Below are 12,757 nucleotides of genomic sequence, written 5' to 3'. Positions count from 1 at the left end.
CCTGACACCTAATGGGCACTTGACATATAATAATAATAGCTCACTTACTGAATTCTTACTAGGCACTTTTATTAAGACATTTAATCCTCTGAGCAGTCCTAGGAGATAAGAAATATTGTACTGCATTTTACAGATGAGAGAACTAAAATGAAGTGAGGTAAATCACTTGCCAGTGTCACAGAGCTGCTAAGTTTGACTCTAGAATTCTTAGCCAGTGTGATGTGAATTCCTTGTGTGTTGAATGAATTTCCAGTAGGACCATACAGTAGGTTTTCAGTAACCCCTTGTGAGGGGAGGACTACCTCTATCTATCTTGAGTTTCCGGCTCATTCTCTGCCACCACACCTTCTTCTGTAGGGTCTTGAACTCATCTCTGTGTTCCTCTACTATATACAACTATCTAAAGATGGACAGCTTCCCTCTGTGTACTGACTGATGGGAGAAATACACACACCTCATCCTCTGACAAACCAACTAGTGTCAAAGTTGAAAAGGTAGTTTCACAAAGAACCAACTAACAAAACAGGAAAGCATAGAGGGGTTAATAAGCAGCTTTATTGACTAAATTCTGCTAAAGTAAACAATTCAGAATCAGGGTAGGTTTGGATCAGTAACATTTCCAGGTTTGTTGAGATCTTTGACCCTGCCTTTACATTGCTTCCTAATCCCTTCTTCAGAAGTGGGCTTCTCGATGTGCTATTCTGGCTTTAGACTCCTGTATTCAGCCCAACCCCCTCCCATCCCCTGCCCGCTCCTCCAGCCAAAGACGGCATTTTCATACTCGCTTTGTTTCTCCCCATCACAGTTATGTGTTTGTGTGCTCATTAGTTGTTGGTCAAGCTTCACCTATTACTTTAAGGTGGAACCCTGGACCCTCCCCGTGGATATGTGACCTCAGTGGCTCTTTGATCATTGTGACAGGTCTCTTGATGGCTAATCACAGAGTCCCTTGTCTCTGCTTCCAAGGTCATATCTCCCTTTCCTTTCCAAAGGACCTGTCTGGCTTTCAGCTCACCTACCTAGTAGCTGAATGCCCAAGACAGAGCCTGGAGAGAGATCAGCCCTGCTCAGTCTTCTGACCACCTTTCTTTTTCCTGTTCCTTTGACTCACTGTTAAGGGAGAGGTGGGACTTTTTCTAAGACCCCACATGAATTCTTATAATACTTTTGAAAGAGGAAAAAAACTGTCGGAAGGAAATAAGTGTACCTAAATTTTGTAAATTGTATGGCTTTTGAAAGTTATTTTCTGCATAATTACATATATGGGTGAAAATTTCCATTTACTGTAAAGGCTTATTTTCCCAGCACATACTGTATGCCAGCCACAGGAACACAGAGATGAGTGGGAATGAGGAGGGAGGAGGGAGTAGAACAGAAAACAAAAAACAAATGCTTTTGAACCAGATATGCAGAAAGTGCTGTGGGAGTTCAGGTTAGTGATGGTCTTAGGAAAATCAGGAAAGGCTTCACAAAGGAACTGGCATTAAAAGTTGTCAAGAATGAGTAGGAGTGTGAAGGGTAAATGAGGAAAACACATCTCATACAGAAAGAACAGCTTATGCAAAGCAAAGAATTGTAAACAGAAAGGGGATGACTTCTGTGAGCAGTGAGAATTCAAAGTGACCTTGAGCATGGAATGCATGGCTGGGGGTTAAAATGAATGGGACCAGAAGGATAGATTATGAAGGGCTTGGTTACTAAACTAAGGAGTTTGGATTACTAGGGTAATAAAAAGCCAGTTAGACAGTGATGTGGTCAATTCACAAAACCAATTAGAAAGGTATAGTAGATGTACAGCAAGATAAAGGAGGCTTGAGCTAAGGCAGTAGTGACCAAATTTAATAGTTTTGGGGCTAGAAGTGACATGGTATAGTTATGAGTTCAGTGGAATGAAGGGATATATATAGTAAGGGAGAAAGATAGGATTAAGGATTACTATAAGGTTTCTTCTGCTTTGAGACTGAAAAGGATGTTATTAACTGAGAAAGAATAAAGGGAGGAGGACTAGATTTTTTTGTCATGTGGTAGGAATGCAAGTGGAAAGACCTGTTCTACATTAGAAGTAGCTGCAGGAAAGGAAGGTTTTTTTCCCCAAACCATGCGCCCTGACTCCAGGTGGCCAAAATATGGTCTGTAGCAATATATGATTGATGGGGGGCGATCAAGTTAAGTATATTTGTATGAATAGGCTTGCTTTATCACTACAGCTTGATCATTATGCCTGTAAAATGCAAATAGCAGCTACAATGCAAATAGAAGGGGATTTTTATTTTTTAAGAAAAGGCAAAAATAAGTGGGACTACACCAAATCAGACAGCTTCTGTACAGCAAAGGAAACCATCAACAAAATGAAAAGGCAGCCTACTGAATGGGAGAAAATATATTTGCAAATCATGTATCTGATGAGGGATTAATAACCAAAATATATAAATAACGCATACAACTCAATAGCAAAAAAAAAAAAAAATCCGATTTAAAATTGGGCAGAGGATCTGAATAGACATTTTTCCAAAGAAAGACACACAGATGACCAACAGGTACATGAAAAGATGCTCAACATCACCAGTCATCAGAGAAATGCCAATCAAATCCACAGTGAAATATCAGCTCACAACCTGTTAGTTGGCTGTTATCAAAAAGACAAAAAATAACAGATGTTTGCAAGGATGTGGAGCAAAGGGAACCCTTGTGCACTGCTCATGGGAATGTAAGTTGGTGCAGCCACTAAGGAAAACAATATGGAGGTTCCTCAAAATATTAAGATGAGAACTACTGTATGATCGAGCAATTCCACTTCTGTGTATTTATCTGAAGAAAATAAAAACACTAGCTCAAAAAAGAGGTATTCACCCCCCATGTTTATTGCAGCATTATTTACAATAACCCAGATACGGAAACAACTTAATGTCCATTGATGGATAAATCGGTAAAGAAGATCAGTGGATAAAGAAGATGTGTGTGTGTGTGTGTGTGTGTGTGTGTGTGTGTGTGTGTGTGTGTGTGTGTGTGTGTGTGTGTGTGTGTGTATACACACACACACACACACACACACACACACACACCGTGGAATATTACTCAGCTATTAAAAAGAATGAAATCTTGCCATTTGTGATAATAAGGATGAGCCTCGAGGGCATTATGCTAAGTGAAATAAGTCAGACAAAGAAAAACACTGTATCATCTCATTTATATGTGGAATCTTAAAAACAAAACAAAAAATAAACAAAAAAACCCCAAGAAAATCCCCGAAGCTCATAGATAAAGAGAACAGATTGGTGGTTGCCAGAGGCAGGGGGTGCTGGGGGTGGGCGAAATGGGTGAAGGGGGTAAAAAGTTACCACCTTCCAGTTATAAAATAAATATGGCTTGGAGATCTAATGTACAGCATGGTGACTACAATTAATATTATTGTGTATTTGAAAGTTGCTAAGAGGGTAGATCTTAAAAAAACTTGTAATTATTAATGGGGATGGATGTTAACTAGACTTCTTGCAGTGATCATTTCTCAGTATATGCAGATACTGAATCATTATGTTGTACACCTGAAACTATAATAATATAATGTTTTATGTCAGTTATACCTCAGTGATAAAAAAATTAAATGGAAAATAAAACGTACAAAAAAACAGGTGGGAGAGTTGTTCTTCATCTCCTGATTCCTAGTACATTTTTTGCTATAAACTGACTACCTGTTGTTAAAAATAATTTAGATTATCACCACTGTATTATATAATAACACTTCATTATTTTTTGGCTTCAAAGTCACTTGATAAGCCAGGCAACATACATATGTTATAAAACACATTTTCACAAATATTAGAAGTACATGCATGGCATCTTTGCTTATAAATGGAAACACAAGTTCCATTACAGGCCAAAAGACAGCTCTGAGTTGCTAAAGGAGCACAATATAAGCCTGTTAAATCAGAACTATTTCTTTCTCTTTTTTTTTCTGATGGACATCTTGGCTCTGCCATCTGTGACTTGTGGATCCTTGGGCCCAGGACACTTCAGGGCCAAAAAATGTTAGGCAATTCATTGGTTTTTATGAATACGTGGATTTTATATATTAGAGTGAGTGAGCTCCTGTTAGTATTAGATCTTTTACATTCTGAAGCATTAATGTACTTATTTTGGCCTCTTTGTTTCTTTATGTTAAATATGCTGGGGTTTTTTGAGAACTGTTTTCCATTTATAACATTCCAGTCAGTTGGTGAGCCAACAGATTTCTATAGTTTGTTCTCTCTTGTAAGAGTTGCATGATTCTGAAGCAGTGTTCTGGTTTTTAAGAAATCTGTTTGATATTTGCAGAAACAAATTGGAGAAACATGGTGGAAACTTCGGATGCATTGGAAACATCAGAAAATGAGAGAGAAGTTTCTTGTAAGCACAGCACATCTGAAAAACCCAGTAAACTTGCATTTGACACAGCCCCTGTTGGTAAGCAGCCATCTTCAGTGGCTGCAGGCAGTACTACCTCAGCTACAAACCCTGGAAAACCAACAGTGAGTGATAAAGAGGACGTGAAGCCAGATGACCTGGAATGGGCCTCACAGCAGAGTACAGAGACCGGCTCTTTGGATGGCAGTGGCCGGGATCTTTTGAATTCCTCCATCACCAGCACCACCAGCACTCTTGTACCTGGCATGCTGGAAGAAGAGGATGATGAAGACGAGGAGGAGGAGGAAGATTATACTCATGAACCCATATCTGTAGAAGTGCAGCTCAATAGTAGAATTGAGTCTTGGGTCTCTGAGACTCAGAGAACGATGGAAACTCTTCAGCTTGGAAAAACCCTTAATGGTTCTGAGGAAGACAATGCAGAGCAAAGTGGGGAAGAGGAAGCAGAGGCTGCTGAGGTGCTAGAGCCAGGGGTGGATAGCGAGGCCTGGACTACTGACCATCAAGCAAGTCAGGAACAGCAGAAGCCCAGCAACTGCAGCTCGCTGAGCAAGGAGCACTCTGATTCTAATTATACGCCCCCAAGTCTATAACTCAGGAAATGTCAGCTATCTATCTCCAACTATGTAAGGGTTGCAGCCATTATATTTCATGCTTCATCTCAACATTTTGCACTGTCCAGTATTTAATATATGTACTTAATTCCTGACAGATATTTTTGTAGCTGTCTTTCACTTGTTATGATCCATAGCTTAGCTTTTAATTAGCATCTAAGTGTCTTTCTAAGAACTGTACGGAAAATTCAGAATTGTTTCAGCTTATTTTGTTATGGAAAATAACGATTTAAAAAGAAGACCAGATTTTAAAGAAAGTAAATTTAAAATGCCTGTTTAGTCATTTTGAAGGTTAAAGGCTAAGCTTCTAAGAAAAGGAGCAGTTACCAGTGTTTGCTTCAAGACTATACATCCTATACTCTAATTTGTCTGACCAAAAAGTTGTTTGGGCTTCTTTAGAGAAGAACTGGAGGTAGAGTTAGAAAACTAAAAAAATGGCTGAGGGTAACTAAGTTCGCAAAGTGTTTTGTATTAAAAATGGATGCACCTTTTATTTAGTCCACAAATGCTTATTTCAGAAGTCACTGATCATGGTAATTGATTAAAGTTGGGATGGGCTAAGACAGAGCCTCCAATACTTAGGCTAGCAAAGGAGCCACCATGGTAGATTAGAGCTGGCCTTATTTGTGGAAAGTTAGGTATGTTTGTCTTTGATAGTGAGAAGTCACCCATGATAGGACATTCTGGGTTCTGTTTCACATTTGCTTCTTACTTACCTCAGGAATGCTCTTGTACATAGTCGTATTTGCATAAAATTAGGCAAATTTTGACAGGTGAATAATTGTAACCGGTTGTATGACTGCAGCACTTAATTGTAAACTATCCAGAAGCAGAGTCTTATACTGGTGTGTTCTCTTGCATGCTTCTGATTTGGGATTCTCTGGACTTAAAATATGGATCTGATTGAGTATTCATACTTTGTCCTGAGTGAAAAACCGTTGCACCTTTTAAGAAGAATATTTTGTCCCTAACCTTGAGCACCTGCCAGGTAACACTGACCACAGTTACTGACGGGAGCCAGGGAAAGGAACTTTATGCAATTGTAACATGTATCCTGATAATCAAGATTTGGAAGAGGAAGTTTTGAAGAAAAGAGAAAGTTCTAATTGTGCTGAAACTATTAGATGATTTTAGAGTGTGGAGGTAGGCACAGGTATTAATTCTTGATCACTGTTAGTTATCTCTACCCTTCTCCTGGAATGTTTATACCTCCTTGGGTGAAGTTAAAGTTACTCAGCTAAATGTTTTGCTAGTCAGTCACCACCTGGTAGTGACCTCTGCAAGTGTATAACGGTGGGAGAATTACAAATTACCTATTTTTCTGTCTTCCCTTCAACCACCCACCACCTCCAGTTAACCAACACACGTGTCTGCGTGTACACACACACACACACACACACACACACACACACACACGCATGCCAGCGTTACACTTCCAACTCCGATAAGCAGGCACAGAACTGAAGAGGGAGGGGTATTTTCCCTGCCCAGGTTTTATGGGGCAGAGCTTTGCCTCACAGAGGTGAGAGGGAAGAATTGGGCAGATTCTTTACTGAATGCATTGGGACTACTGTTCTAGTATTGATGTATTTATTGATAATCCCAACATTAATTACTGGAGAGACCAGATTCTTGGTTGATGACTTAGTTATTTGTGAATTGTGAAAGTTTAGGAGCATTGCTGTGTAGGAAATGTCAAGTCTATCAACTTTATTAGCGTGCTAAAAGGGGACGTTATTGTACTGTCCTGCCTAAACTGTTCTTCAGTATAGACTTCTTAGGCACAAAGTATCCAGTACTTAAAGGTGTGTAGCATGTAAGGAATGAAGCCTCTGAAATAGTAATCATGGATTTATATGTGGCAGATCCTACTGTCTCTGTACCTTTGGAAGTGTTAGTTGGTTTAAAGAAATGATAGAGGTTTTGAACTACTGACAATCTTAAAAGTATATTGAAAAATTTTGCATACTTTTTAATGGTGTAAATTTCCTTTGCCTGGTGTCAGTGATTCAAATAACTCTTGATCTTAAGGTAATGAGTGGCTTTTCAAAGGTTTCTTATATTTTATATCTCTACTGAATGAGAATTGTCATTTTAGATTTTTTGACATTTGTATCAAAAGGGAAGTTGAAGAAATCTTCAGAACACCAGTAACTTTGAATTTTGCTATAGACTTCAGAAGTGTTCAGTTATGTGTTTGATAAACGCTCTTGCACGTGCAGTATCTTCTGTCAGCAAACCCAAGGGACCATGGCCTTTTTTATATGAGACAGGTCACCTCTAGAGGACAACCCAAAATTTATTAAAGGAAATGCTACTGTGTAGAACGTAGCATTGGTAATGTACTAATGGTAGTATTGGTAATGTCTTTATAATTCGTTTCCTTTTGATAAATTCTGGAATTTGTGTATATTATGTGCAGGCAGAGGTGTGAAAATTAGGAAAGTGTTTTTTGGATCTGGGGTGAGTAGCTCTTTGGAGATTTAGAGAGATCTAATGCTAAGAATAAAGGTTCATCATCACAAGAAATAAAAACCATAGTGATTTTTTTTCTTCATGTGTAGAGGTGGTTTTAGTGGCAATAATTAATATTAGATTTCTATTTCAATACATAAATATATTAATTAAAATATGAATTGCACTCCCAAAACTAGATTTCTGCTTCAGTAGGTTTGTTTGCTGTGAAGATTACTTCTCAAAAGACAATGTTCATATTAGCTTAACTTTTGGTTTAAATATGTTTGTAAATGTTGTAATATATTTCTTTTGACTAAACATTGGAAAAAATGTGTTATACATTGAAAAGTTTTTAAAGGCTCTGAATGGATGTCATTTTTGCAGAGATGGTATTTTATATGCTTCCAGTATTTGGAAAAGAATTAGTCAAAAGGAATTCACATAGTTCAAATATTGAGAAATTAATATCCAAATAATGTAATTGTCTGATTTCTTAATAAGCTGGGGGAGGTGGGTGGGATGGGAATTACAGTGTGCAAATGAGTAGTGAGCTCCACATTCATTTTTCAACTCTTTAGCACAAAACTGTTCAATCCTAACACATTGTTACTTTAATATATATATATATAAAGAAGTATTACTGTTTGTAAAGCTGCTGTTTGCTTAAAAAGAAAAAGACCTGTCATTTAAGTATTTTATGTATGTTGTGTCAACAAAGTAGAACATTAACTTATCCATTTAAACACTTTATCTTTTTTTGACTTAAATTTTTTTTGTGAAATAATATATCTTCTTCCTCCCTTGTTCCTTCCAACCTTTACACACATCACAGAATCAGCCAGACTGTTTGCCTAATCTGAAATCTGAATTCTAATGATAAAAATTTAAACTTTGTTGGCACATCACACCTTAAGAGGATTTGTATTATTTTGTAATTTAATTTCTAAGTATACCACATGAATTTATAATTTACTGTCTTAATCATAATGCTCTAATTAAAAACTAGCAAAGTTAGTGTGAATTATAACATGAAGGGATTTTCATCTTGATAGGTCTTTTGCTGTATGAAGGATGATTGCTATATCACATTATAGGGGTAATAACAGCTTTTTTGCACTATGTAAATACTAGTGGAAATTCTTCTGTAACTAATAAAATGATTATTGAAATGTAGTCTATCATTTCAGAATAGGTGCTTGAGGAATTCCTGACTTGCCCAACATGTAGGATAGAGAAAAGAAGAGTCCAGCTTGTGGTATCCCTTAGTGCTCTCATGGGTTTGCCCAAAGAAGGTATAATCTGCAGGAAGGAGTAACTAGTAAAAATCTCTGTGGTTGGTGTGATCTGTGGCATGGGTCTAACCATCTCACCAGAGACCATCTTAGTGTTAGGAAAAGGCTCCTACCAATTCCTTCTCCTTTTTATGCTAGTTACTCTGTGCCAGACATTGTTCTAAGCCGTTTCCCAATATTAACTTACTTAATCCTCACAGCAGCCCTATGAGGAAATACTATTATAATTTCTCACTTTTTAGATGATGAAATAATCATGGAAATGTTAAGTAACTTGCCCAAGCTCCACAGCTGGTAAATTAGCAGATCTGGGATTCAGACTCAGTCCTGTGGTCAAGTCTATGCTTTTATTCACTATGTCTTCTATGTTATGTCAGCACAAAATGCTCAATGTGTGCAAACTAAGCAGGGCTTCCCCTCATCTTCATGTGTCTTCTGCAGTGTGAGATCTGCCGGGACTGAACTGATTGCCTCAGAGACTGGATTTACTGAGCCTCACCTGATCACCCTTTGCCTGGAGTTGTCTCAGACCTTGTCACTGTATCACAATGAAGTGGAGGAAATCTGAAAACTCATCTGTTAGAAAATAGTAGGTTCACTAATTTTCATAATGAAAAATTAAGTTTTGATGATCACAAAGAGAAAGGAGGGATGCCTCTCAGTTGTTATCAGGACAGTTCCCTTTCTTGGACCAAAATTTGTACTACTGCTGACAGAGTTCCTTCCCTAACAGTGATCAGGTTTTCTTAGAAGTGACCAGAAGAGGGTGTGCATGGCCCCTGAAAACAGTCAAAGGCTACCATGTAATATTAATAACTTTTTTTTTAAGTGAGGAGAGAGGGAAGAGAAGTATCCTGAACTATGGGCCTGACCATGAAAGGTGTTTAGTTCTGAGTCTAAGCTCAGAACTTGGGAGCCATACACATAAGTATTTCATTTTAGAAAGAGAACACCATCAAAAGACATTTAGATCACACGTTAAGTAGTTCAGTTATTTGAGTCTAAGTTATCTTAGCAATTCAGTATTTTAGCTTAACATGGGTTCTTCTGACACGTCTGAAATATGACACCTGGCTTATTACATTATAGGTAATAATGGCAGCCTTGTGGATCACAGGGCCAAAGCATGTTTCGCCGGAGCTCCCACAATGCAGAGTTTGGAAAAGGGGGAGATGTTTCTATTTTGGACCCTGCCTCAATCTCTTTTATTTCCCCTCACCCTGCTCCTCCCATCTCTCTGACACTTTGAGTGATTATTTGGCAACCCTCTGGTAAGGAAAGAGATTTATTCTTGCAGAAATGCGTTGGGTAACTGTGTGGCTATAACCTGGCTGCCTGTATTCAAGGTACAGAGGGTTAGAGCAAATAAGATACTGAATTGCATGAAGTTTGGAGCTCCTAGCTGAGCAACCAGAGAATGCAATTGTGACTTAGCTGTGGTTTGGGGCCTGGAGTAGTACAGGTTTCTGTGGAAGGAATGAGTGCTTTGTCTTCTCAGAAGCATCAGGCTTGGTCATAGCCTTGAATTACTAGAGGGCACAGGTAATAACCACAGCCTTCCTATGGTGGGATTCTGATTTAAGGCAGTGTTGGTTGCACCCTTATCTATTAGAGGAAGAGTGATGTGAGTAAAAGTGGTACCTACTTAGGTGTACAGATTCCCCAGATTATCTTTGCTTCTTTGTTTACCTGAGTTGGAGCATTTTCATTGCTTTGTAAACCCTCTGCTTGAGAATAGGATAATGATTGAAATTTAAGCAGTTAATTTTGTGTGTTAGCTCTGGTTAAGGAGGAATAAGAGAAAGTTTGAAAATTATTGGTTTCTCAATCATAGGAGAAATATTAGAGGTGATTATCCCTGTCATTGTACTTTTTCCTTGCTTTCCCCTTCCTAAAACCTGTCTTGTAAGGCAAATGGTGATTTCTCATAAATGCTCTAATATTTGTAATTAGGAAGGTAAGAAAGATCTGTGTTCCTACTTTACAAATATTCAAACACAATGATGGCCAAGAAAAAGGATTCAACTGGTCAATTTTTACTTGTTCCTTAGTACTCAAGGTGCACCATTTAAACTATTTCATAACCTTTTAGTTAAGGGGATCAGCAAACTGCATGCAGCCTGTGAGCCAAGTCAGCCAGCAGCCTTTTGTTTGTTTGTTTTGTTTGTACCGGGTCTTAGTTGCGACAGTCGGGCTCCTTAGTTGTGGCATGCGAACTCTTAGTTGTGCCATGCATGTGGGATCTAGTTACCTGACCAGGGATCGAACCTGGGCCCCCGGCATTGGGGGCGTGGAGTCTTAACCACTGCGCCACCAGGGGAGTCCCGCCAGCGGCCTGTTTTTATAAATAACGTTTTCTTGGAACATAGCCTCACCCATTCATTTACATATCGTCCATGACTGCTTTTGTGCTACATTGACAGAGTTGAATAGTTGTGACAGAGACCATCTGGCCCTCAAAGCCTAAAATATTTGCTATCTGGTCCTTCACAGAAAGTTTGCCAGTCTCTCAAATTGATGATGATGTCCAACAGCACTTGATACTTGTGTAGTTTTTCCCCAGTTCTTCCCTTTATTTCTAGGGATGATACATCTGTCATGGATGTACTAGAAATAGTATAAAGTTCTACCCAGTGGTAGAAGGCATGTGGCTGCCTGGGAGGAGCATCATTGGAAACAAGCCCTGCTGCTTTGTCCGTACAGGGCTTTGGGAGGCCTGGGCTCATGTTTCTCATTTTCTACTCCCTCTGGACCATCGGCCAAGTCCCTTGATTCTCTGGTTCACCTTTATCAACGAGGGATGTGCCGGTTGAGTCAGTTATCCTCCTTGGGGAAACAGCAAGTCCATTCCTTGGTCAGGGGTGGTCCTGAGTTGGACCAGGCTGGGCACTTTCCAAGGCCACCATAGCCAAAGGCTGCCAGTACCCCTCAAAGCAGCTTGGTACCCAGAATGGGCCATGGTAATTAAGTCAATCACCCTAGTTTCCTCAAAAATTTGAACTGAAGGCCACAGGAAGTGAATGGAGTGGGTGTGCCAAGACAGTAGAGAGGCTCCTGATGCCGAAAACTTGGCCTCTGTGCACCAGTGCCAAATCAAATCCCAGAGACGGAGTTTTAGGTAAAGTAGAAAAGAACAACGTTGTTGCTTTGGCAGGCAAAGGGGGACACAGTGGAGTCGTGCCCTGAAAAACTGTGTGTCCCAACCCAGGAGGATTTGGTGAGTTTTTTTTTTTGCGGTACGCGGGTCTCTCACTGTTGTGGCCTCTCCTGTTGCGGAGCACAGGCTCCGGACGCACAGGCTCAGCGGCCATGGCTCACGGGCCCAGCCGCTCCGCGGCATGTGGGATCTTCCCAGACCGGGGCACGAACCCGTGTCCCCTGCATCGGCAGGCGGACTCTCAACCACTGTGCCACCAGGGAAGCCCCTGGTGAGGAGTTTTATAGCAAGGGTTCAAGGGCAGGCTTGCTGATAAGGATCAGGGTGTGTGCAGGGTCTTCACTCCTGTAATCTGGTCTCAGGTGGTCTGATAAGCTTCTCAAGGTTATCAAACTGTCATCTTCTCTGGAGTGAAGAATGCTGACATCTTCCATTTGTTGGGGGTTTTAGTTCTGTAAAGAGCTCAAAGAGATTGTTCTGTGTATCCCTTGAGGCAGAACCAGGACCTGCCCCAAGGCTGCACTATTGTTTCTTGCCTGCTCCTGCCTTGTCTCTGCATCCCCTCCCTTCCCTGATTGGCAACTGTTTGAATCTGTCTTGTGGAACTCAGGGAAGGTCATGGAGGCTGGAGGCTGTTCCCTACAAACGAGAAACAGGGGACACAGAAAGGCTTTTGTGCCCAGGAGCCCCTCAGGGTTCTGCTCAGTTTCACCATGAGAGCAACAGAACAAGGATCTGCCTTCTATGCTGACAGCTTTGCCTTTTTAGCCCGTTCCTAGGCCTTTGATCACTACTGTTTTTTCTTAATTGTAGAGAGCTTGTCTGTTTTTAACAAC

At 40.0% G+C, this 12,757-nt stretch overlaps 1 protein-coding gene across 3 annotated transcripts in view; it reads left to right on the top strand.

Annotated features, from left to right (window-relative positions):
* The window catches only part of SECISBP2L (SECIS binding protein 2 like), a 63,906-nt gene extending 53,927 nt beyond the window's left edge, over positions 1-9,979 (top strand). Inside the window, exons 18-20 of one of the 3 annotated variants that reach the window (XR_009518396.1) lie at positions 4,312-5,027; positions 9,206-9,353; positions 9,854-9,979. Coding sequence is in view for 2 of the 3 variants with exons in the window: in XM_060005196.1 (XP_059861179.1) it covers positions 4,312-4,994 (683 nt within the window). In the remaining variant the exon portion in view is untranslated. Of the gene's footprint in view, positions 1-4,311; positions 8,646-9,205; positions 9,768-9,853 lie in introns of those variants that run through there. The other 2 variants (XM_060005196.1, XM_060005195.1) reach the window with 2 other exon arrangements.
* Positions 9,980-12,757: the final 2,778 nt, after the last annotated feature.

Source organism: Delphinus delphis, chromosome 2 (genome assembly GCF_949987515.2).
Source record: "Delphinus delphis chromosome 2, mDelDel1.2, whole genome shotgun sequence".
Lineage (NCBI taxonomy): Eukaryota > Metazoa > Chordata > Mammalia > Artiodactyla > Delphinidae > Delphinus > Delphinus delphis.
This window is presented reverse-complemented; position numbering and strand designations above follow the sequence as displayed.